The sequence below is a fragment of the Uranotaenia lowii genome, chromosome 3 (genome assembly GCF_029784155.1).
Source record: "Uranotaenia lowii strain MFRU-FL chromosome 3, ASM2978415v1, whole genome shotgun sequence".
Taxonomy (NCBI): domain Eukaryota; kingdom Metazoa; phylum Arthropoda; class Insecta; order Diptera; family Culicidae; genus Uranotaenia; species Uranotaenia lowii.
Genome location: NC_073693.1, coordinates 318,883,936 through 318,911,055, shown reverse-complemented (window position 1 = coordinate 318,911,055; position 27,120 = coordinate 318,883,936). Strand labels below are relative to the sequence as shown.

The following is a 27,120-nucleotide window of genomic DNA, read 5'->3' as shown; positions in this document are numbered from 1 at the left end:
TAATTTTCCATATGAAATTTGGATCCATTTCTTAGATAAGTTTTAAAGCGGTGCAATAAACTATATAGGAGCCTCCCTCCTCCCTTCATATATCCCCAGTGAAAAAATGCCCATGCCAAATTTCTCCCTTCATATCGCCCTTACCGTTGGGAGTGTTACTAAATATCAATAGAAACCTTTTTTGCTCTCAAATACCCTTCCATGCCAAATTTCCTCAAATTTTTCTCGAGATATGCATTAAAAAATTGTAAAAATTGTATGGAAGCCACCCTCCTTCCTTTCTATCTTCCCAATGGTAGTAGGGAGGGGTCTGAAACAATCGTATAAATATTTCTTGTATTTAGATACCCTTACATGTAAAATTTGGTTCCATTTACTTGAATAGTTTTCGTGTAAAGTAAAAGATTGTAAAGGAGCCCCTCTCCCTATTCCTATCCCCTCACCTGGAAGGGGGAGGCATATCAAGGATTCAGGGAATCATTTATCGTACCCTTATATCCTCTCATGCCAGATTGTGTTCCATTTGCTCGAATTACTCTTCAGTTACCCAAAAATTGTATGGAAGCCCCACTCTCCCTTTTCGATTTTCCCATTGGAAGGACGAAGGGGTGCCAAATATTGATTGAAACATTTCTCGTACCCTTATACCATCCTTTGAAAAATTTGGATCCATTTGCTTGATTAGTTTTTGAGTTGTGTAAAGAATTGTGAAAAACCCCTCCCTCTCCCCTTTTTATCTTCTTACTGCAAAAAGGGAGAGGTCTCAAATAATCATCATAGAAATATTTATCGTATCCAAAAACCCTCCCATGCCATATTTGATTCCATTGGCTAAATTAGTTTTTGAGTTATGTAAAAAATCATAATAGAGGCCCCTCCCCCTTTTATATCTCCCTACTGGAAAGAGGGAGGGGTTTTAAGTAATCATATAAATATTTTTCGTATCCGAATAGCCTCCAATGCCAAGTTTGGTACCATCTGCTTGATCGGTTCTCGAGTTATGCAAACATTAGTCTTTTGCTTGGGAGAACCCCTCCTCCCTTTCCGTTAGGGTCTAGAGTCATAAAAGGAACCTTCCCGACCTCCAATACCCCTACCTCGCTAAGTTTCATGTAAATCTGTTCAGTAGGTTTCCCTAGCCTATAGGGAACAGACAGACAGACAGACAGACAGATATCCATTTTTATATATATGTATATATAGAAACCGAATTTTTGGAACTTACTGAATACACAATTCTTAACAATCTTGCAATCGGCAATTTAAAATATGAATTATTTCAATTGTATTGATTTAGGCAATTATCTATAAAGTTATTCTGTAAAACATGGGAGATTTTTAAATCCAAAATAAATTGTCATATTAACTGAACTGATTTGCCCCAATTGAAGAAAAATCTTCGGAGTGTTTTTATAATTGTGAATGGTCAAAACTTGGTGTTGATTGAAGGCATATTATGCATTTAATCAATAATTTTTGTTGAATAAATTAATCAGCTCATTATTTCAAAGTCATTACTGAACGTGGTTTAGGCAGAATCTTTTTTTCAATAACCAAACTCATATCACTTCTCCAACGTTATAATTTTGCTCACTGACTCACTTCTACGTAGACTGCCCCCTAATCGGCTTAGACAATTCCCCGCCGAAAATAAACCAAATATCGAACTCATATTTTCGAGAGATCTTTCTGTTGCCGGCTGGTTGCTGTTTTTTTTTCTTTTTTTGGGGTTATATTTTTATTAGCGCTTCCCCACATATGGCTGTTTGCTAGCGCGCTTTTCGCTAATGTGTGCCGTACGTATGGCGAGCAAACGATCAATCCGCTCGCTCTGCCGAGTGGTTTTATTCTGCGCAGCACTGGTTTTTCAAAGTGATCTAGATTCCGGTTGTCTGGTCTGGTCTGATCCGTGTCGCTCGGTCGAAGTGATTTTTATGGCTACATTTTAATTATGATATATACTGAGAAAACTGGGCGGTCATAAAATTGCGCTCGAAGTGTGGCGTATAACGACCAATCAGCTAATGGATTGGGGGAAATGGGAAGAGGGTGGCGTTCGGGAGAAAACTCGATCTTATCTGTACCTGTTTCTTGTGGTCAGATTCTGCTAAATTGACGGTGGATCGATGAGCAAAAAAGACTTAATGAATTGTTTAACCCTGTTGATAATTAATCTCGCTTTTATAAAAAATATTCGAAATATTAAAAAATTAAGTCGTTCAAGACATTCTTCTAAATATGAAACAAGTTGTTTATAACATGGCTGGACACAAAATTCACAAATCCATAAACAGATAAATGGAAAAAATAATTTCTCCTTATCCCACAGTGCAGCTCGCGAAATTTCTTGAATGGCGATTAAAAACAGTGTGTGCGTATGAGTCTGTGACCACCAGCGTTGATTGAATTCGATCGCGGCTGTTGATACATTTATGCTACCACCCCAACTCGTGCTCAGTGACAGTGACGCAGTTTAAAGTGATATATCAATCACTACCGACTGGGGCGGAGATTATCTAAATGAAATGCCACGAGCATGGGTGATTCCAGATTTTCAGATGCTCGATTATTGCTGCCGCATGACAAACTGTGTGACATTTATGTGTTCACCACACCACATCACATCTAGGTTATCTCACGCAGTTTTACTGTGTACAGGAATATGGTTCAGACATGATCTTGATTGATCTGGAAAATCCCATATAGTGACACTCGCGAAACATTATCTCTCGTTTGCATCAGCAACCCGGCTTGAGACAAAATGTGTGTGGTCCAGATATGTTTATTAGCCAAAAGTGAATTTTAGGAGTTAGGAGCGAACTATCCTAGCTCAGTCGTACATGGAAAGTTGTTGGCCGTCTCACTTCAAAGAAATGTATCGTTTCAGTTCAACTGTAACCACCAAAATATCCTCATAAAAGCATCAGAACAACACGGTCTTCGAATCCTAGATGGATGTCCCAGCCCAACTGGTTTTGAAAGCTTCTTTAAAATTCAAGGGGCCACCTTAATTATCTTAAACAAGAGATACGATATGCTCTTTTTTAGTATTCGTAAAATTTTCCAAATTCAAGATGTGTCAAGATTTTCAAAACATTTTAAAAGCAAAAATTTGAAATTCATGTATTCTATCGGTTCATAAAGTTGAGAATTCGCAACAGACAATCATAAAATGTTCAAAATTTCATTAACTTCAAGAGTTATATTTAATTTTCAAAATAAATGCTTGCTAAAAAAGCCTAAATATTTATATTATGTCAAAGGAGGATTTAAAAACTTCTTAACTCATTTTCTCAATGAGTTAATGGTAAATGAGCATATTTCTCTATTCATATTGATCATTATACCAATCTTTTTTATTCGAAAAACAATTATATTTTGTTTTACAGTCTAAAGCAGGCATATTTCATTGGAGGTTGGAGGGCTGCATGTGATAATGTAAGATTTTAGTAATAGTTTTGAGCCCCTCCTACCGTAGAAAAAATGGGAGGGACTCAAATAATAGTTTCGTTTTTATTCTTACGAACTACAAGTCATGGCCAGTCAGTCCCATTGTTCAAACCGATTTTTTCCTTTGTTGGGTTGTTTTCACCATCACCATGAGCCGGGCATTAGAAACGACCATCCGGAGTTCACGTGTCCTGGAAAGCAAATCAAAGCCTGCTAATGATTGAAAATTTGATAACGTAAAATTTCAGCGAATGGTTTTTTTTTCTACAGTTTGTGGCACGGGGCACAATCACGAGGTTTTCAAAGTGGTCCCCACCGCTACTGGGGGCGTGTGGAGTCTACAAAATATGCAGTTTGTGAGGTTTTGATGCAATGATCCATCTTCATGATGAATTGACTTCTGCGCAGCTGAATGACTATTTAGACTGAATGCCGAAAACTAATGTTAGAGCTTTCAGGAACCAGACATTTTCTTTTTCTTAATTCCTCATAAAAAAAGAAAAATAAATTGAATTCAGAACTATAAGTTGCAGGCTGAGAATACAATGCATTGCTAGCGAGGTTGCCAAAACCACAAAAAATCTATAATTTCAAAGAATTTTGAGCAAATTTTCATCACAGAATGTGTGTCACAGAACACAGAATTTTGGAAATATTCTCAGATTTCACAGAACTATTTTTTAAATTTGTTCGTTTTTTCAAAATCACAAAATTTATGCTATCATAAATGATGGATTTCTAACTTTGAATTTAAAACTTGGAAAGATTGGTAATGTTAATTTATTTTTCTTAATTTAAATGTAAAAAAAGCTAATTTATTCGGGACTTTTCAAAGAAAACTATCTCAGAGTTTCTAGGTAAATTACAGAATGTAAAAAATTTGAACATGCATTAACTGGAAAAACTTCAAACTAAATGCAGCGCATGACATTCTTTAGTTATTGATTCTGAGGTTTTTAATTTTATACAATTCAATTTAATTGGTAAATTGTGAACTTTTGAGTTATTGTTGGTCATCAACGTGTTCAATTCTAACATCCAGTTATTAGAAAACTGAAACCGTTTAGTACTGTGATTCAAACAAACAATATCTAATAATTTTACCTTGACCACTCTTCACAAAAATTAATGGGATAGCTGTGTTAAAGCATAGAGAACTCAAATACCACATTTTTCATAACATTATAAAATGGGTGATTTCGATTAAGAGTTAATATTTTTTTGCAACTTCGAAAAAATATTAGAGGATATTTCAACATCTAAGAAAATCTAGCCATAAACAGTGAGAAATGGAAAGCGGAAAAAGGACACTTTCAAATAAAAACAGGCAAGGCTAGTCTTCAAATAGTTTTCAGCGAAAGCACTTTTAAAAATTTGTTAGAGGTAAATTGGTAAATATCTTATATACAGTTGCGTTCAAGTAAGAATGAAATCGCGAGAAGCTGCACACTCTCTTTCAACTTTGACAAGCTGCCATTTCTCTCTTGGTTGATATATTTTTTTCATGAAATTTTCACACAATTTAGATCAACTATCCAACTAACGCTCTTCAAAACAGTAAGCCTTTACAATGACTGGAAACAAAGATACAGCTTTTCCTGTTAAAAAGGGAAATTTGAAATGGCTTCACTATGTTTTCTGTATCTTTGAAAATTTTCATTGAAAAATTTTGAAATTCAGTCCAAAGATGAAAATTTTTTTGATCTAGTACCATGTTCAGTTTCGTCAAATTCGATTAACGCGATCAGAAATGATGCCGGGTGGAACATGAGGTTCATTATCGCCCAACAGACGATTTCATTCATTTTTGGACGAATGTTTGTATAAAAACATCGCAATCAATGTTTTTTGGTTTTTTCTTTCACAAAATTAAAATTTATCTTAAAGAATCTTACAAAGTGATCCCTGCTTTGTTTAGAAATAGAAATTATTCCAACAGAACTGGTATTTGAACACAAAAGCGAATATAATATTCGCATTAATTGTGTATCGAATTTGTTTATCAGTATATTTAGCAGGTCTTTTCTGTAACTCTGTTCTTCTTTTTTTTTTAACTCTGTTGAAACATTTGCTATTCTCAAACAAAGCACGAATGAGGTTTTCATCAATTTACAACAAACTTTGTGAATAATTTTGATTTTGTGAAAGAAAACCCAAGATACACGGATTACGATGTTTTCCATACAGCATCCTTCCAAAAAGAATGAAATCATCTGTTCATCTGACCAAATTTCAAGATTTTTAAAGGAAAATGGTCAAAGATACAGCAAATTTAGTGAAGCAATTCCAAATTTCATTTTAATACAGGAAAACGTGAATTTTTGTTTTCAGTCTTTACAATGACTTCAAATTTTGTAGAGCGTTAGCGTTTCGTGAAAATTTCATGGAAAAATATCAACCGAGAGAAATGGCAGCTTGTCAAAGTTGGAAGAGAGTGCGCAGCTTCACGTGATTTCATTCTTTTTTGAATGCAACTTTATATGAAAATGATTTTCTGTCTGTCTGTCTGTTCCCCATAGACTCGAAAACTGCTGAACCGATTTGTTTGAAACTTGGCAAGTGGCGGTATTGGAGGTTCCTATAATAGTTTGGGACCCATCCCACTTACTGGAAGGTGGGAGGGGGCCTCTTAAACAAAAGAAAGGTATGTTTGAATAACTCGAGACCGAGCATGTAAAAGGAACAAAATTTGGTATGGGAGTGTGTTAGGTTACTAGAAATGTTTCTAAAATGGTTTGATACCCCTCCCTCCTTCCAATGGGGGAATAGGAAGCGAAGATGGGGGCCTATATACAATTTTTCACACAACTCGACTACTAATCAAGCAAACGGAACCAAAATTGGCATGCGAGGGTGTATGGGTAGCAATAATATTTCAAAGATGGTTTGAGACTCCTCCCTACTCCCAGTGTGGAGATAGAAAAGGGGCAGGGGCCTCCCATACAATTTATTGCAAAATTTGAGAGCTAATTTAGCAAATGAAACCAAATTTGCCATAGGTGGTTATATCGGGTACGAGAAATATTTCTATGATCTCCACCCTATTCAATTGGGGAAATACAAAAAGGGGGGAGGGGGTCTTCAATACAATCGGTTGCATTATTCGATAACTAATCATGCAAATAAATCCAAATTTCACGTAGGAAGGTAAAAGGCAACGAGTAAAATTTTTACGATGTTCGAGGCCCATCTATCCTTCCACGGAGGGGAAAAGAAGGGAAAGGGGATCTCCCTTCTATTATTTTTATTATTATTATTATTATTATTATTATTATTATTATTTACTAGCTGACCCGGTGTGCGTTGCTACACCTTTCAAAATCAAATGATATTTTCAGATATTATTCAATTTTAAATTAAATTATAACATCATTCATAAGCAATCGCTATAAATGAGAGCTGCAGCTGGAGTTTCGAATTGCAACACAATGATAACTTAAAATTATATTCTGAATCTTGATCTATAAATTTGTGTTAAAGATCTGATAATTTTAATCCGCTCTAAAAAAGGAGGGTCTCAAATTAATTGTATGCAATGAATCTAACTTATAAAATATGGTTGATTTCGCTTGATATGTTATAGATTTATGCAAAAAAATCTGATAAGAGAGCCATTTTTTTATCGTTCCTAAAAATCCTCTTATATCAAATAGAGTTCCATTGGTTGATAAGTTTATGAGCTTTACAACAAATTTTATATGGAGCCGCCTCCTTTCTTTTCCTCTCTACACTGTAAAGCATAAGGGTCTATAACAATCATAGAAATATATCTCGTAACCATATACCATTCCATGCTATATTTGTTTCCATTTGTTGGCTTCGTTAGCATAAATTGAGAACTTATGCTAACAAAATTGTATTGGGCTCACTTCCCTCCTCCTATGTACCTACTCACAGAAAGAAGAATGATGTGTCAGATAAACATAGAATCATACCAAAATGATTTTCCATGTTAATTTTTGTCCTTTTCTCGGATTTTGTAAAAAAAAAAGTTAAATGTAAGCTTTCCTCTTCCTTTCCTATATTCCCAATTCTATCATCCCACTGCAAGAAAGGAATTGTTTAACATAGAAAAGTTTCTCGTATTGATATACCATCCCTTACCAAATTTGGTTTTATTTGCGTTGTAAATTCTTGAGTTATGCATAAACTTGAAAGGAAGTAACATCCCTTCTTCCGTTCTCCCCATTGAATGGAGGGGAGAGCTTAATATTCATGAAGTATTTTTCGTACTCATATACTTTTTGATGCCAAATTTATCTTTCCGCTGAAAAAGGTGGGGCTTCAATTTATAATAGAAACATTTTTCGTACCCAAATACCCACCCATGCCAAATTTGGTTCCATTTGCTTAATTAGTTTTTGAGTTATGTAAAAAAATTATAAAAGAGGCCCCCTCCTCCCTTTATATCTCCCTACAGAAAAGAGGGTGGGGTCTCAAATAATCATAGAAATATTTTTCGCATCCAAATACCTTCCCGTGCTGAATTTGGTTCCAATATCTTGATTAGTTTTCGAATGATATGAAAAATTGTAAGGTAACCCTCCTCCCCCCTTACTATTACCCCATTGAGAGGAGGGAGGGGTACTACGAGTAATGCATAAAATGGAGACCCTAAATTTTATCATGGAAGTATTTTCGAGTACGAGCAATGCTTTTTTTATGTTTCGAGACCCCTCTCTCTCTCCAACGGGAAGAGGAGAAAGAGAAAGGAGCGTTTCATGCAATATTTTTTTAACACTCGAGAACTTATTGTTCGTAGAAAATAGCAGAGGGTGTTTTTTTCTATGATTGCTTAAGGCTTCTTCCTTCTTGCACTGATTCGATTTGAAAGAGGAAGGGGAGCATTTTTTTAAATAACTCGAGTGCTTATCTTGCAAATAGTTAATTGGAAAGAGTATTTAAATACAAGATATATTTCCAAGATGATTTGTATTCCCTCGCATTATAGGAAAAATAAGATAGATGTAATATGTTTGTTTTGATAAATTCAAGAGCACATTTAATTAATTTAACCAAATTTTACAGGAGGGATTCCATAAAGTACAGAGCCAGTAATGGAGGAGGTTTTATCGCATAGTTTCTATAACTTTTGAAGCTGAAGAAACCATATTCTACATGAGTTTTTTTTTGAGATTCAAGACGTCTCCTTCTTCCAGAGGAGAAACGGGAAGAAGGAAAGTATGTATAGCTCGAAAACTTATCAAGCAAATGGAGCCATATATGAAATTTTAAAAACTGTTGTTATGTTTGTGAAGTTTGTGGACCCTCTCCGAATTGCAGGGGAGAATGGAAAAATTCGAGTTCTGAATATCAAATTTTAAACCATTATTGAAAAACAATTTCAGATCAAGTTTTAAAAAATCGTTTCAGGAAATCTAATCTTCTTTGTATTTCAATTATAATTTGATGTGAAAGCTCTCATTGTAATGATATCGAAAATTTATTTATAATGTTAATATTAACACACAATTTATTGATTTTATAAAGGTATAGTAAAGTATAATAGTATAATATAAAACTTGAATTTACCATTCTACGGGAAGAACATCCATCTTGAAAAGTGGGATAATCTTCACGAGGTCGTTTGCATATGTTCACAAGTTTAAGATAAGTTCAAGATCTAAAAGATTTTAGAACGATAAAAAAACGTTGTTATCGTGTTATAATACAAGGTCAAATCCATTTAAACTTTTTTTTTTTTAAACAAGGTTTAGAATGTTTTTCGTGATATGGAAAATAAGCATTCGAGGGCATTTATTTTGAATTTTTGTTAAAACAACCGTCATCTATATATATAAAAAGCAATTATCTGTATGTTTGTTTGTTTGTTTGTTTGTTTGTTTGTCCTCTATAGACTCAGCCGTCTTAAGAGCTAGAGATCTGAAATTTGGCATGGATGCTCATTAGGACCAGGAATGATGAAAAATGTTTTTAGATTTTTGGACGACCCCTTCTGAAGGGGGTCGTCCATACAAGACAAATATTGTTTTCATGTTATTGACGTTATTTTCCGTCGGATTGTGATGAAAATTTGCACTTGAGTGTTTTGAGAGACGAGCAACCGATTACAGTTATCAAATTTAGGGTCAGGGGTTGGCCAAAGGGGTCGTCCATATCCACTGATTAATTTTTTTGCGATATTGGCGTTATTATACACCGGATTGTGATGAAAATTTGCACATGAGTGTTTTGAGAGACGAGCAATCGATTACAGATATCAAATTTAGAGTCAGAGGTCGGCCAAAGGGGTCGTCCATATTCACTGATTAATGTTTTTGTGATATTGGCGTTATTATACATCGGATTGTGATGATAATTTGCACATGAGTGTTTTGAGAGACGAGCAATCGATTACAGTTATCAAATTTAGGGGTTGATGTCGGCAAAAGGGGTCGTCCATATTTACTGATTAATGTTTTTGCGATATTGGCGTTATTATACCCCGGATTGTGATGAAAATTTGCACATGAGTGTTTTGAGAGTCAAGCAATCGATTACAATTATCAAATTTAGGGTCAGGGGTTGGCCAAAGGGGTCGTCCATATTCACTGATTAATGTTTTTGTGATATTGGCGTTATTATACATCGGATTGTGATGATACTTTGCATATGAGTGTTTTGAAAGACGAGCAATCGATTACAGTTATCAAATTTAGGGGTTGATGTCGGCAAAAGGGGTCGTCCATATCCACTGATCAATGTTTTTGCGATATTGGCTTTATTTTACATTGGATTGTGATGAAAATTTGCACATGAGTATTTTGAGAGACAAGCAATCGATTACAGTTATCAAATTTAGGGTCAGGGGTCGGCCAAAGGGGTCGTCCATATTCACTGATTAATGTTTTTGCGATATTGGTGTTATTATACACCGGATTGTAATGAAAATTTGCACATGAGTGTTTTGAAAGACGAGCAATCGATTTCAAGTTTCGAATTGCGGATCAGAAGTCGGCTGAAGGAGTCGTCCATACCCAACTTTAACGTTTTTGCGATTTTGACGTTATTCTACATTGGATTGAGATGAAAATTTCCGCATAGGAGTTTTGAGGGACGCTCTTTTGCTTTCAGGTTTCAAATCTTGACTCAGGAGTCGGCAAAAGGGGTTATTATCTGTTCACTGTTTTTACGATATTTTCTTGATTGAGCATAGAATTGTAATGAAAATTGGCACATGGGAGTTTAACAGAAAAGATAATGGATTTCAGGTGTCAAGTTTTGAATCGTGGTCAAAAAAAGGCCGTCCATGTTAGTTGTTCACTGTTTTCGCTATATTGTCGTGATCATGCATCGGATTGAGATGAAAATGTTCAGATGAGGGTGATAAACTATGAGCAATGGACTCCAGGAAGCATGTTCCGTGTCAAGTGTCGGCGAAAGGGGCGTCTATATTCACTGATCACTGTTTTCAAGTTCCTGACGTTATTTTACATATAATTTTAAAAGAAAAAATGGCACAAGGAAGTTTTGAGGAACGTAAAATTGGTTTTAATTATCGAATTTTGAGCCATGGGACAGAAAAAGAGGGTTTCATTGAAAGTTCAGTGTTTTATGCAATAATTTTGTTGGAGGCAGTTAATTGATTGAAGGTCAAGCAAAAGAGCACACAAACAAATAGTACATGTTTCTGCCATAATGTCTAGATTTTGCAACCGATCGAGAAGAAAACACTCTCACATAAATTTTAATAAAAAGCCAACCAACCGTTTAATTGGAATTTCAAGTAATAGTAAAGTAGCGACTTTAAACACTGTTGAATTTTTTCCCCAAAATTGTCGAAAGAATGTTTCGAATTCATTTTCTAAACTCATTTTAACGTACCAATGATTTAAAGCGAAACGAAGTTCGTACGGGATCAGCTAGTAACTTCTATATTTTCAAAAATATGAAAACGAAAACATTATATCATCAAAAAAATTAACAAAACTTACAAAGCTTATAAGGGCAAAACTTGTAAACCTGAGCAAGGCCTTGTAAAATCAACTAGTTCATTTTAAAAATTATGTATATAGTTATTCGAACTTTAGGATTATTATTATTCCTGATTAAAATTATAATTCCTCCAAATATCAGTGACCATCAGACGCGGTCAACAGTCAGACATTGTTGGGAAACTTATCAAATATTTTAATTATATCAAAGAAACAACAAATACCTCCACACAACAGAAGTTTACGGCCTGTTTACACTTTGTTGGCTAAGGATAATTAAGGAATATTAAAATAAGGTAGGAATATTAAAATAATATCGAAGAAAAACACGTTTTAGAACGAAAATGAATTGCAATTTCATTTTGCTTTGAAAAGATCTTTCTGGTAGTTATTGATTTTTATCCAACCGGTTTACCGTATACATTTCTTATGTAAAACAATTAACATCAGTTAATGATTGTTAACTCGGTTTACCAAAATGCCAATAAAAGAACGTAGTTTTGTGTAAAAATTACTGACTGAATATTTTTATTGAAGACTTTGAACTAATTGTAAAGCTTAGCAAATTTGAGTTTGGAAAATTCATTTCAATTTATCGAACTTCGATGGTCTATTTTATAAAAAAAAATATTCGAAATCTAACTTTTTTGTACCGATCTTGAAGAGCAGGATTCCTTCTAGAAAAACATGTTTTTAAAAAGAAAAATTCCAGCGGATTCTTCGAAATATCAACGAAAAAGGCCCGTTTCCTAGTACATTAATAGATCTTTCGTGATTGTGACGTTAGAGTCTGTACCAATTCTATAGCAGGGCAGCCTTGACACTACCTTCTTTAAATATTCCTTGGCTATGAACAGTTTCTGAAACTTGTGTAGTTCAGGCAGTTGTTTTCTGTAACTGGCAAAAAGGCCACATTAATTACTACACAAAACCAGCTACGGACGAATCGAAGCACATGAGATTGTGTCCGATGGGGCTCAACGGAATATGAAATTTTGCTTAACGATCAAAATTATTTGTACAAAAAAAAAAAAACTCCAGGTGCAGTACCAACAATTTTCAAATATTTTTTCTAATGTTAGGTAAGGTGAAAAATTACTTTTGTGTTAAGCTCTAATCATGCTACGGTCTTAGGGTGAAATGTTTATCCTGAAATTACATTTTAAAATAAAAAGTCAGTATTCTAAAAAAATACTGTTTTTCACGCAACCACGCAAAATGTCTCAAAATTTGTCTTACGACTTTTTATAGTTCTCCAACGATAAATTTTATTTTGGTCCGCGTATGTTTCTAATATTTCATTCTTCCAGTACTATTAAATTTCATTCCTTCAACTGTAATTGATCCAACGTTGTAGTCAAAGAATTCTTTAATCAAAATTCTTGTCAAAACATTTTGAATCAATAAAAAAGTCCAAAATATCGTCAAAATGTTATTGATCGAAAGTATACAAAAATCAACAGCAATATAACTCATGAACAAAAAATCGGATGATTGGACGCGATTTTTCCTCCTACAGATTATTGAAAAAAAAAAAAAAAAAGAATTAATATGAATGAGCTGTGGCCGGAGATATTTGGTTTTGCAATATTTCACAGCTTTTTGCTTGAACACTACGTTGAACTGAGTAAATTTGCAGCCTGAAATCTCACTCTGTTTGCAAGCCTCTGTCTCTCTGATAATTTCTTCTCCATCATAAAAGATACAAAGACTCTACACCGTTGAGAGTATTAGATAAAAATATATCATCACTGACAAACATACTCTAAAAAGATATAAAATTAATCTTTATTTTTTATAAATTTTAATAAAATTTAATTAACAATTTCAAGGCAAGTTTTCAAATATTTTTTTGTTTCTTATCTAGGTTTAACTAATTTTTACATATGTATGCAAAGTTTTTCAACTGAGTATGCGGTCCGCACACTTCAGCAAGTTTGACATGCCTGGTCTACAGTCTTAAACAGAATGATTACTTTTGTAAATAGCTCAATATGATACTTTTGGAGGCAAAAGGGGATTAGTTTTAAAAACGTAAAACGCAAACTCCTAATTATATCACATGGAAATATAAGATTTTTCATCTGATGGCTATATTATTCGAATTTTATTGGAATTTGATAGTTTAGCTAAGATATATTTTTTTAAATATTCATAAGTAATCTTAGTATGTGGAGTTTAATGTAAACCGATAAAACTAGTTCTACTAAAGATTGTAGACCGTAAATCAAAGTTATATTGTTCCTTAACTCATCCTGAACCGAATGGTCGACAGCCATTCAGAAGTTTCATACCCGTTTTACGATGCCCATCAAGAAGCGCACGCTGGCATCTCCGTTGACAGTTACTATTGATAGTGGTTTAATTACGTGTTTAAAGCGGTTAGTACAACACGATCGTAAAGTTAATCAATTGCAGGTGATCAACGCATTTAAACCCAGCCACAGAATGGCCGGCAGAAGACGATATAAACTTCCGACTGCGGCCGAAGGCGGCGCCATGTATTGGTAGCAAACAAAGATCCCCCGATTCTCCCAAACAAAACTGAGACTGAGAGCCGCGGGAATGGTAGAATTTGAATTTTCTACACATAAATTTGAACATTCTGCCAGGGTGTCATAAAAATACATCATAAAATTAACATTTTCTGCATTGCGAAATTCCGGCAGCAAATGATTGTGGCCTGCCCCCTAAAAGTTCCCCCTTACTATGAAGGAAGCCCGAATGAGCGGGGGAGCTACTTATCATCAAAGGAAGGTAACTTGCTAATGAAGCTAATATTTTTTACCTCTTTCGCCTCACCTGATCTGTTCTCCCGCTGAAATAAGCGGAAGAATCACGATCTGTTGAGTTGCTGCTGCTGCTCCTTCAGTGAGATTTTGTCCTAACTTCTGCGTTGCGCTGAGCCTGTGGAACCACAGCAGTTCTTTTTTTATAGGTTCCAATTAAAATATCATCGGAATCCTGCGCGGCGTGTCTGGACTAGCCAGCAAGTTATCGATACTATTAGCAAATGTGGCGCCTTAACGTTCGAGCTTATTGGTCGGCAATTGCAATCAAGAAGCCTAATGAAATCGACATCACACAGGGCTAATAGACGGTTATGAGCATTAATTCGTTATTCCGTAGACTGGGTGCTGATTTGCTCATGGCGCCTAACGATTGCAGCCGGACACGAACGATTTCAACCCTTATGTGAGATAAATGCTTCAAAACGGGGTAATTTGAAACTTAGATTGCTGCTCCTTGATCTCGTGGAGGTCATGTTTTCTTTAAACCCACCTTATTTTACAGTTATAGAGATACTAAAGCTAAGTGCATGGCGGTAAAAAATATAAGAATGTTTTTGGGGGTTTTAACCCTATCAGAAGGTTTATGTATCTTTTGATCTGATTTCCCTATAATAGTGTTTCAGAAAATGTTTGTGAAATTTTGAAAAACAATGGTATCATGAACGAATATTCACACTTGCCATGGCAAATCATTGAATTTAAAATAAATTTCAGCCTTGAAATGTAAAAGTACCAACTAGGATTGTTCGATCTTCGGAAAACGATCGATCTACAAGATCGATTCAGATGAACGGTTCTGGGATCGATCCATATAAAAAATCGGAACTTGAAGATCGATCTCCGATTAATCGATCTTTTCCATTTGTAACAAGGGGAAACTGCTTTTTATTAAAATTATGCAAAAAAGACACAAAATTTCAAATTTGTATAATCCTTCTTCATATGGAAAGAGTAAAATTTTAGGCGCTTTTATGTAAGGCGAACCGGAGTAAGTGTTTAAAATCAACACCATTTATTTTATTTACATAGTATATAAAATCAACACCAATCAAAATCCAAAAATCTCGGAACCGTTTTGATATTTTTTAGAAATGTACGGACAAGAAATATTCTAGAGATTTAAAGAAATTATTTCAAGGTATTTTTATTAAGATTGTCTAATGTATATTAGAGTTATCAAACAAAGTATGCAGAAAAAAAATCAAAAAACAAATTAATTATTTATTTGAAAAAAGATATTTTGATAAAAATCACTGTTATATCTTAAGATTAGAAAATTCTAGCAATTTTTTTTATTCTAAATCAATCACAAACACCTTTCTGCACTCAATTCACGAGGTTTAGAAATAATTTGCAAAATTGTATTGAAATAAACTGAAAATGTTGATGTTGAGTTTTCGACTGTATGTTTTGATGCATTTATATTCGGCAAATCAGACCAGCTTCTTATAAAATTTTATTTTAATCCTACGTTTCGGTGGACTGGATGCAGGGTATCCTCGTAAAGGTCCCAAAGAAAGGAGACCTAACAGAGTGCGGTAACTGGCGTGGCATAACTTTGATCTGTACAACCCTCAAAGTACTCTGCAAAGTGATCCTGAACAGGATCCAGGAGAAAATCGACGCTACACTCCGACGGCAACTAGCTGGATTCCGATCCGGACGATCATGTGTGGACCACATCACAACGCTACGAATAATACTGGAACAAATCAACGAATTCCAGGACTCTCTTCTGCTGGTGTTCGTTGATTTCGAAAAAGCATTTGACCGACTGAACCACGAAAACATCTGGGCTGCTCTTAGACGACGAGGGGTCCCAGAGAAACTAGTCCATCTCATCGAAACACAGTACGAGGCATTTTCTTGCAAGGTCTTGCACGACGGTGTCTTGTCCGAACCAATCCCGGTAACTGCTGGAGTGAGACAAGGATGTATTTTGTCACCGCTGCTTTTTCTCATCATAATGGATGAGATCTTGACTGGATCGATTGACTGTAGACCAAACCGAGGATTGCCGTGGAATCCTTCAACCATGGAGCAACTGAACGACCTTGACCTGGCAGACGATATTTTTTTGCTCGCCCAAACACAACAAGACATGCAGAGCAAACTCGACGACCTCACCGAAAGCTCCAAGGCAGCAGGTCTCAAAATCAATGTCGGAAAGACCAAGTCGATGGAAATCAATACAGAAAATCGTTCCAATTTCGTGGTAGCTGGATAACAGGTTGAGACAGTGGAGTGCTTCCAGTATCTTGGTAGCCAGATTACGCCTGATGGTGGGACCAAGAAGGACATCGAGACCCGGATCAGAAAAGCCCGATTTGCGTTTGCGAGTCTCCGAAACATCTGGCGGTCACGCCAGATCTCTCTACGAGCTAAGATCCGAATCTTCAACTCAAACGTCAAATCCGTATTGCTGTACGGGTGTGAAACTTGGTGCACATATGCGGTGACGACGCGAAAACTGCAAGTTTTTGTGAATCGCTGCCTGCGGAACATCATCCGCGCTTGGTGGCCTGGCAACTGGATCTCAAACGTTGAACTTCACCGCCGGTGTCATCAAAAGGCGCTAGAAATCGAGATTCGGGAACGTAAGTGGAGATGGATTGGGCACACGCTGCGAAGAGATGAAAACGAGATTTGCAGAGAGGCGCTTGACTGGAATCCAGATGGGCATCGAAGAAGAGGCAGGCCCAAAAGCTCGTGGCGGCGAAGTCTAGCCGCTGAAATCCGCACAGTTGACGAGAACCTCGGCTGGCAGCAAGTGAAGACGCTGGCTCCGGATCGCCAGCAGTGGAGATCTTTTATCTCAGCCCTATGCGCCGGTCAATCGGCGCTGGACCCTTAGATTAGATTAGATTACGTTTCGGTGTCGTATAACACCTCCATCAGGGATCCTACAATTTGTGTGGTTTAAAGAGTGTAATGATTTGTGTTTTATAAGCTTAAATTTAGTGCTACTTACAAAATGGTCAATCTTATTGTGCTTTAGTAAAAGCGTATTGTCCGGTCTATTTTATGTTGGATTCCACTGTAAATATATGTATATAATTTGTGATTTTGTTGAACAAAGTGTTATAAAATCTATCTTACATAATTAAATTTAAAATTTCAAATTTTCTACACAACAAAACACTTGTCAGTACTTTTAGGCGGTATGATTTCTATAACATAGTTTCTTCTTGCGTTGTTTTCTGGCTATTGGTATTTCTGGCGTTTGTTTTTTATGGCTATCGGTATTTTTGACATTTGGTTTTTTATAATTGTGTTTGTGTAATATATCTAATACGGAGGCAAAGATAATGTTGAGATTGTTTACATCTGTGCGTTGGTTGACTGTATTGTTGGTGTTAAATATATGACACATCTCTAGAAAGTTTAGAGTGTGTTTGTTGAAGCTACTATCCAAAACGCTAGTCTTACTAAGGTTGAATGTGTGCCCTGTCTCTAAAATGTGTTCGATGAGAGCTGTATTGTCTTTCTTTTTCTGTCCATTGGTAGCTGTGGTGTTGTTGACGTTTCTATCTTGTTTTGTCGCTAGTACTTTCATGTTGCTACGATGTCCTGAGAGTCGTTGGTCAAGCGTATTCTTGATGAGTCCAATGTACACGCATGGACAGAGCTCTTCACATGGGATCTGGTAAACAACATTGGATTTCTCTCCGATCCTCTTTGGGCCTTTCACACGTGTGTGTAGATCTCCTACTGTTAGGTTTCTCCTGGTGGCGATTCTGACGTTGGGGTAGTCGGTGGCTAGACATTGGATGTGTCTTTCGGTGAGCAGTGGAATATAGGGCACCGAACGATAAACTATTTCTGTGCTGGATATGTTGTCGGAAGATTCTTTATTTTCAGGTGGATGGATGGCTTTCGGGATATCGGAATGGCTGGTTTCTGGATCGGATGCTGAATCTGCTTGTGGATTGTTGTGTAGTGTTGTGATGATCGGAATTTGGATGGAATCTGGTTGATGAAGTGCTGAATTGTTGGTGGATGATTGGTTCTGGCCGGTGTTATTGTGTGGTTCGGATGATTAATCGAGGTTGATGGTTGAGCTGGTTGGTGATTTACTGGAGTTTGGATTGATGTGGTCGGTGAGCAGGAGATGATGATTGATCTTTGGTTCGTTGGTACGTTGCTGTGATTTTCGTTGCTGTATTTTCTTATTTGTGTTTATCATTCTGCTGATCAGTTTTGCGGGGTAGTTGTTTTGAGTGAGATATTTCCGTATTATTTGGAAAATATCTTGATTTTCATCATTCCTAGATAGGCAGGCTATTCGTTCAATGAAGTTATTGGCGACGTTAAGCTTATGTTTTAGTTGGTGGCAGGAGTGCCAGTTTAGCATTTGTCCGGAAGCTATGGGCTTAATGAACCATTCTGTTTTAAGTTTTTGATAAGTATCACGCACTACGACCATATCCAAGTATGGGAGGCGGTTTTCATGTTTGATTTCTATTGTAAATTGCAGTCGTTCTTCTTGTGAATTGAAAATATGTAGGACTTGTTCACAACTGTTCTGCGGTATGGTCATGAATAAGTCATCTACGTATTTGCGTATGATCGGAACAGGAAATTGTAGATTTTTAAGCGCCTTTGCGATGATGGTATCGAGAACCAATTCGGACAATAATAGGCTAATAGGGCTGCTCATAGCAGTGCCATATTCCTGAATGAAATATTTGTTCCCATATTGGAAATATGCTGCGTCCATATAGAACTCAATGATTTCCAGGAATAAATCGAGGTTGATATTCGTATCTATTTCGGACCAATGTTGGATTATGTTGCTTGTGACTAATCTTCGGGGGACGTTGGTAAAGAGTGAAACAACGTCCAGAGATATCATAATGTAGTCTTTTGGTAATGTGAGACCGTTGACTTCTTCACAAAAATCGAACGAGTTCTTGCAGCTGTATTGGCTCGGTATCGATTTTTGTAAGATTTCACTAAAGTATTTAGCCAAGTGGTATGTTGGAGCGGTCACATTGGGCACTACTGGTCGAAGAGGCAATTCCGCTTTATGCGCTTTCGGTTGCCCGTAGATTCTGGGACAGGTGGCGTAGTACACAGTTAGCCTTTTTCTCGTAAATTTATCAATCAGTTTGAGGTCCAGAAGTCTTTTAACCAAATTGTTATTCTTGGTTTGAAAACTTCCTGTGGGGTTTCTTTTCATTAGTCGGTAGGTGTTACCATCGTTAACGAGTGATGACATCTTTTGATGGTAATCTTTGGTGTTCATTATCACCGTTCTAACCTTTAGCTTTGTCGGCTGAAAGAACGCACACTTCTGGATGATTTTTCAAAAAAGACTTTGTGGCACGTTTTGCTCCAAACTGAAAATTTCTTAAATTATTTTTTAACTGATCATGAAAAAAATCGTCTCGACCAGGAATCGAACTCGAGATTTTTGATTATCTCTCCGACACCTTACCAATAGGTAAATCGGTAGATGTAAATAAGTCAAGTGTAAAATTCAGTTGCCTTAATCAAATTAAATTCGCTGCTAGATTCTACGGCAGGAATGGCTCATCTTGCCCCGATTGATGGTGCCTATGGTGCCCCTACAGTGACTGATTTTCAGACTTCGGCACAAAAATTTAAAATGCACTTTTAAACGTTTATGTCTACTTTTTTCAAGTTTCATTCAGTTAGGAAATTGACTTTTTTTAGTGTCTGAACACGAAACAATGATGTAACTCACATATTATAGCTGTTTTCTATGGTTAAATAAGCGTCCTCCTTATTGTGGCCATTATGCTCTTATTACCCCTAAATGAGAAAAATAGATCGAAAGATAGAATCGAAAATAAACTGATCAAATCGATCCTTTCCTGGCAAAAGAATCGATCCAAAAAATTGAAAATCGGAGTTGTAAAGATCGATCCTCCAAGGATCGATCCAAGATCGACCAATCCTAGTACCAACCTTTCATAAATAAAAGACATGACGCGTGTTGCCCATCCGCAAAGAATCTTTCCTCTAAATTTAATGACTTCCTCAAAATCCTTTTTTGCCGTCAATTAAATAATTCGTCTGATTAAACAATGTAGTTTTATTAACATTCTTTGCCATGTGTTTACATCATTCAATTCCTATTTAAACGGTATTTGAATGATGGAATCCCCTTTTCCGGTTGATATTGATGTACTCAGTTCACGATCAGCAAAATCACCAACCCCACATGTGTTTTCCATTAAAGCGATGACGACTTAATTAGTTCTCTTTAATTGGAATTGCTTTGCTATAATCTGTGTGTATTACAATGTTTTCTGTTTTCATAAGGTTATTTTTATCCTTTTTGATGTTTCAAAGCATTACAAAATTATTAAGCACACCATCTGCACCATCAAAGTAACGTAAAAATAAAACAAAAATTAGTACACTTACCAAACCATTTTGGCAGGCGGATAGAGCAACTCGGGACTGTTCATGACCTCGGATGTGCCCTTGGTAGTGACAGCTGTGGATGTGCTTCTTGGAGCGCGATCTGGTGCGTAGATCTCGCCGATGTCGTTCCACTACCATTAATGGTGCTACGAACGATTCCGTTGACGGCCTGTTTGGGGTAGAAGAGGGAAACAGTTGTCATTCAAAAGTTTTGCCGCTGATTTGGTAAAATAAACAGTGATTCTCAGTTGATTGAATAAAAATATCATTTTCATGTAGTTTCAAAGTTTTTAGGTTGTTCGCTTTCAAAGTTAGGAAAAAATTCATAAATCCTCGAAGCAACATTTGGTTCTCAAAGCAACTTGAATCCCCTAAAAAACTCGAAACATCACTCGAACTGACACCTCTGGCTGCCATCAACAACAAGTGGTCGTCATTCATTGTGTCTTCCATACGCTTGGGATCGAATGGGTCAGTGCCGCGCCGGGTGATCCAGGGATGGACAGCGAAAAAGTCGGCGTCCGAAGAAAGAAGCTCCAGCTGAAACGGAGCAGCAACAGCACGGAATAAAATCGTGGAAAATAACTTGTTTTCGGAATCAAGATCGACCGAAGCGCTGCTGCCCGATGATGATGGACGGATCGGGCAAACCGGAAAGAAGGAGGAGGAAGTGGTGGCGCCACCCCGTTCGCGTCGTCTTTGGTCGACGGGAGGCTGCACTTATTATCTGTGAAGAGCAGGCTTGACCGATGTTGCCGGTGGCGCTACATCTGTGTACTCACTAGGCTGGACCCATTTATAAAATTAGAAAAAAAGATTTTTTTTTTGCAGTATGATAAAAATATTTAAAAAAATAAAATTTCAAATAAGTTTCTATTTTGTGTTTATTAAAAAGATAATAAAAAAATATCAAATTTTCAAAGGTGATGGTATTTGGTGAAAGTATTAGAGAAACATGAGGTACCAAAAAAGAAAAAAAATAAGCCGTAAATATCATGATTTTTTTTGAAAAAGATACAACGGCTCATCGACGGAACTTGAATCCGCAATCTCTCCCGCAAAACGCGCAGTACAACGGCGCGTTAGCCAATTCCACCACGATGGACATAATTTTGATTATTTGATAATTTTCAAGTACTAAGATGTAGGTACCAATTGAATAAAAAAAATTGTTCCTTGCATTCAAAATATTCCAACAAGGATAATACTGAGAAAAAAAGGAAAAAACAAGAAGGCTACAAAAATATGAATAACGAAAAAAATGATAACGAGAAGGTCCGATGAAAATGAAGCTTGAAAAAGAGCGCCTTTTCGGTGGCCAAGACAAGATTTTTAGAAAATTTAAAAATACTGAATAGAACATTTACCGATAACTATATTTTAGTCGTTTCAATGACATTTGAAGCATTCTGATAATATCACAATTGCGACTTTATCTAAAAAGTGTGTAGAACTTTCGTGCTAGGTTATGAATTTGACTTAAATGTGGATTCAGAGGATTCGTAGCAGAGAGACTCCACCGAAAATGAGGAATTAATCGGTAAGAATCAGTCACACTGCTGCAACTGTAAAGGAGAGTGTATTCGACAATTCAGCCCTAATAAAAAACTTTGAAAATTTAACCGGGTATTTTAGATAATCCAGTAAATTTGCATCCAATAACAATTGTTTTCGGCTGACTTCACTGGTTTTGACGCCTTGGTGGTGGTAAATAAGTCTGGAAAAACGATAAGCGCCAGATGTAAAAGGAAAATATTGATAACAAATTTGTACAAATCAAAAATCAATATAATTTTATATAATAATCGAATTGTTATTAATCATTGAAATAATAATTTGACAGAAAATTGACAGATACTTTTGAGCAATCCCTTCAAAGTCTCTTGAAGGTACTTGACGCGCTTTAAATGTTTCATTGGAAAATCCTTAGCAGGCGCATGGTTCATTTCATGAGAATATTGCGGACAAGTTCCATGAAAAGCACTTAGAAGTTTCGTTATAAAATTTTTCACCTTTCAAAAGGCGCTGAAAGTTCCTAGGTAACTTTTACGTAATATGGGCACCTAGAAGACTCAAAACACGTTTTTTTAGTCAATTGTTAATTTGGAAATTCCACGCTTAAGTAACTTTTGGTTGCTTGAAAGCATTTATTCATTTTTATTCCAAAAAAAAAAATCATTTCTTCTTTTTTGTATCACAACTTCCGGTGAAAAATTGCCGGTTAAAAATGGATACTTAGTGCAATTGGACCTTTCTAAACTATGAATAGTTAGTTCAAGCAAAGAAAAGTATAATTCCAATTTTTTTTGTTAGACATGGCTTTGCCACGATACCGAGAAAAAAAAGTGTACCCGAACTTATTGAACACTCTGTACATTCTACAGTTAAATAGTTTGAAAATGAATAATTAAAGTAGCTTAAATGAATAAAAATATTTAGTACATTTGTTTTTTTTTTGTACAACATCGAATATATTTTTCTCAAATTGGGTGTTTTAAAGCTTAGTTCTTTTAGAAATGGGACACTTTCATCTGCTAATAGCTCGTTTACTAGTAATCGGATATTCAAAATTTTGACTGCATTTTGTTGCCTGTAAAAAGTACTATTCGACCTATTTTTTTCAAAATTTAAAATTTACGCGTTGTAGAGATATTTGCGATGCAAGAAAAAAAGAAAAAAATTATTTTGCACAGTTTCCTTCGAAATCCGTCATTATCCAATTGATTGCTGACAAAACCGTTGATTATTCAAAGAACTACTGAGTTAGTGTGGTGGATAAGTATGCAAACACTGTCAATAATGTCTACAAAGTTCAAATCAAACATTGGAGTGAAGCACATGATCGGCAACTACGGTTGAGGGTCATCAGGGAAGTCTAGTCTCATACCAGCATTTTTAATTTTCAATAAGAGAAAAACTTAGGATAGATCGCTGAAATTTCCAAAACAATTTTCTCCGATAAGCTGAAAGTGTTGCCTTGTGATGAGTCATTCAAATCTAACCTCTAACAACAATTTTTGCTAGTTGCAGAGCTCGTAAGTTGTAAAGCCGGTACCGAGGCTATGGGACAGATGATTTCTAATGAACGACAAAACTTATGAAATACCCTATTTTAAACAAATTCCAGCGTTTAAATGCTGTACCATGTTTGCTAGTGGCAAGGTCCCGAGTAATTAAAGTATGTTTTTGCTGGTTATTTGGTATAAAATTATAATAATTTGCCAATATTCTGCTCCTGAAAAAAAAAACAAAAAAAAATAAAAAAAAAACTTTGGTTTTTGCCGTTTTTTAAGCCTAAAAAGAGTTATCTTGTATGTACCATTCACATCCTACGATTTATATTAACCGATTATTCTTCTTCAAATTCAATCTCATGATGGTTTTACTCCGTTATTGTCAGATTTTACCAGCAGAAATTCCATTAAAACGCTAAAAAATGTGGTCATAAATGATCAAATTTGTTCATTTCGAAACAACTTTATCCACTAAATTGCTTTCAGCTTCTTTCAAAAGAGAAGTATTGGACCGAAAAGTATCAGAAATTGAAGGAGGAGGGTGAAGCCACCTAAAATATAGATTTGACGAAGTATAAGTTGGAAAAACTGATCAATATCATGAGTGAAAAAAGTGTGCGCCGGCCAAAGGGAGATACCAAGCAAAAATCAGACATTTCTCTTACAAAAAACGATAAATAATTTTTTTCAATTTTTTTCATGAAATATTATAACATCACCTTCATTTTCTTCATAGAAAGTATTTCGATCAAACGAATGGTTTTTGAGATACACGCATTCGTAACTGTCCCATTTCTAAAAGAACTAAGCTTTAATTGTTTTCATAAATTATAGTGTAAAATCTAAGAAATATTTACTATCTTTAGTTTATTTGACAATTAAAGCAAAGGTTGGTTTAAAAAATTATTATTTTATAATTTTCTGTACGGAGTTTTTAGAAGACTTATGCATGAGAAGCATATACATATGCTAGCTTTAGTTCTACAACCCTTATCCGCATTAGAGGGTCAATTTGACACTATTGCAAGTTTGAATGCTTGTCACTATTTTCAGAAGCTTAAAAAACAAAAATTTCTTCGGGGACCCTAAATGAATTCAAAAGATTTTTAATATTGCATCTTTTTTTTATGGACGAACCCTGGAAGCCTGAACAAAAAAAACTCCTTTTTCCGACTTAGAGTGTCTAATTGACACTCCAAATGTAAAATCTATCTAAAATCATGATAGCCATTCTAATCATGAAAATAAGCCTGAAACATTAATTTATAAGCTTTTCAGAATTGTGGGTTTGTGATTATATGAAAAGATGCCTCACACATATAGTTTTACATAGCACATTACTTTTCAACAGCATATGGGTCATTCCATGTCAAGTGTGCACAGCGAAAAAAAAAATCTTATCGAAAATTCGCCAAACTTGGCCGAAAGACTTTCTGAGGCCTACAACATAAATCCTCAATTTTTGAGAATAATCCGCCCACCCCTCGTTCCAGGACCCTCCCTTCATTTTTGCACGATTTTGAAAAATTCATCATTTTTAAAATACTATATCTCCGGACTGAAAAATCATACCAAAATGACAAAATATGCGTTGTGTAGATTAAATTAAAATCTATCAAATGATGTTATTCATTTTTTGAAACAGTGATGTTTTAAACGTCAAAACATAGCTCTAAAAATGAAACGTTAATTTTCGCAAGGAAAGTATATTTTTTTCTTGAATTTTATGATTTCATTGTTTTTTGAGAAAATTTTACGTAAGAACCAACCAAAATTCCAATATAATATTTCTTGTTTTCAAGATATGAAAGATTTAAGTTTTACTGTCCATCAAATATTTTGTTACAGTATCCCCTTAAACTTTGGGTAATCCCATTCACGATTTTCTGGACGAATTAAATTTAAAATCAGCATACAAATGATGTTACCTTCTAGTGAGCAGCAATTTTTTGTAAAGATAAGATGCTTAAAAAATAAAATGACACTTTTTGTTTCCATTCGATTTGCTATTGGATAATAATTTTATTCATTATCTCACTGTAAAAAATCATGAAGCAAGAGATTCCTTAGCGAATGCTGCGGATGAATTAATGTGAGGATTTGGTTCATTTTTCCATAAAACTGTTAAATTTATTCACAGAAAATGTGTAAATGTCGAGAATCTGCTCGTATGTTGATTACCTACTAAACTTACATGAATTATGGCGATACTGGTCAAACAATACTGACTATTGACGCACAGCATTTGATCATTGTATGTAGCCCTAATTTATGCAGCGGATTTTTTTTTGTTGACACCGAGTAACAATTTTTTTTAACTGATTCACTGACCATTGTGAAATTATTGCCGCAACTGCTCGCTTGCTGCTACTTGCTAGTAGTTATGAATACAACTTCTAAAATCGAAGATTGTGGTTTAAATATCCAGTTGCTTTCTGTTACTGCATTAGAAAGGAGTTGTCTTAGTGAATTTTATTGTTAAGCTTTAAACAGTCGGGAACAGTTTCCCGAGTGTAGGGAACAGGAGTGGTTATAATAATTGATTAAAGAATAAGTTAAGATTGTAGCAAACAAGAATCCGGTCACTACACCGAGCATGGCAAAAGCAACGTGTTCAATTGGAAAAGAACTTCATAAGCGATGTTCAGTGGATTCATTTTTCAAGAACACACGACTTTTTACCTCAAGGGAGTGGAATTTGTTCAAATTGCGATCAAAATTCATAATCTAAAGTCTATCTGCAAAAACCATTCTAACAAGTTCGGTAAATTGTATCCTGTTTCGCAAAATGTTGCTTATGTTGAATGCTTTCAAATCAGAATAACATTGACTGGAAGGTTTGAAGCATCTGTGGCAATCAAAGGAATTCGTTCGTTTCACGCCGCAATCCCTTTAGATGCTGGAAAAATTGGAATGAAACCATTTTCAAGCTCCATGGAATTTATTCAATCTATGCAAAAAGAAAAGACAATCTAATGATGATTTAACTTACAGTGTTGGAACGATAAAAAAAGAAGAAACGAAATAGTTATATTTCGAATAAAAATATTTCATAAACCAAAAATATTGTTTTCCTTTCATTCGAATTGTTATTCAAAATTTTCTTTAGTTAATCATGAAATCAAACAATCTGTCCAAGCATGGAAGATGTGACTGAAAATTTCGATGATTGTTGCACTCTAGTGAAACCACTGAGTGCTGCGAGTAAATAATTGTTAGACTATTAAACTTAAATCTTTCATATCTCGAAAACAAGAAATATTATATTGAGATTTTGGTTGGTTCCTCCGTAAAATTTTCTCAAAAAAACAATGAAATCATAAAATTCAAGAAAAAAATATACTTTCCCTGCGAAAATTAACGTTTCATTTTTAGAGCTATGTTTTGATATTTAAAACGTCACTATTTCAAAAAATAAATAACATCATTTGATAGATTTTAATTAAATCTACACAACGCATATTTTGTCATTTTGGTATGATTTTTCAGTCCGGAGATATAGTATTTGAAAAATGAGGAATTTTTCAAAATCGT

General features: G+C 35.4%; 1 protein-coding gene across 1 annotated transcript in view; it reads right to left on the bottom strand.

Moving 5' to 3' along the window:
- Window positions 1-27,120, bottom strand: part of LOC129753776 (A disintegrin and metalloproteinase with thrombospondin motifs 7-like) — a 49,623-nt gene that overhangs the window by 6,630 nt on the left and 15,873 nt on the right. The window contains exon 3 of the mRNA XM_055749623.1: window positions 20,573-20,741. Coding sequence (XP_055605598.1) covers window positions 20,573-20,741 — 169 coding nt within the window. The remainder of the gene's footprint in view (window positions 1-20,572; window positions 20,742-27,120) is intronic.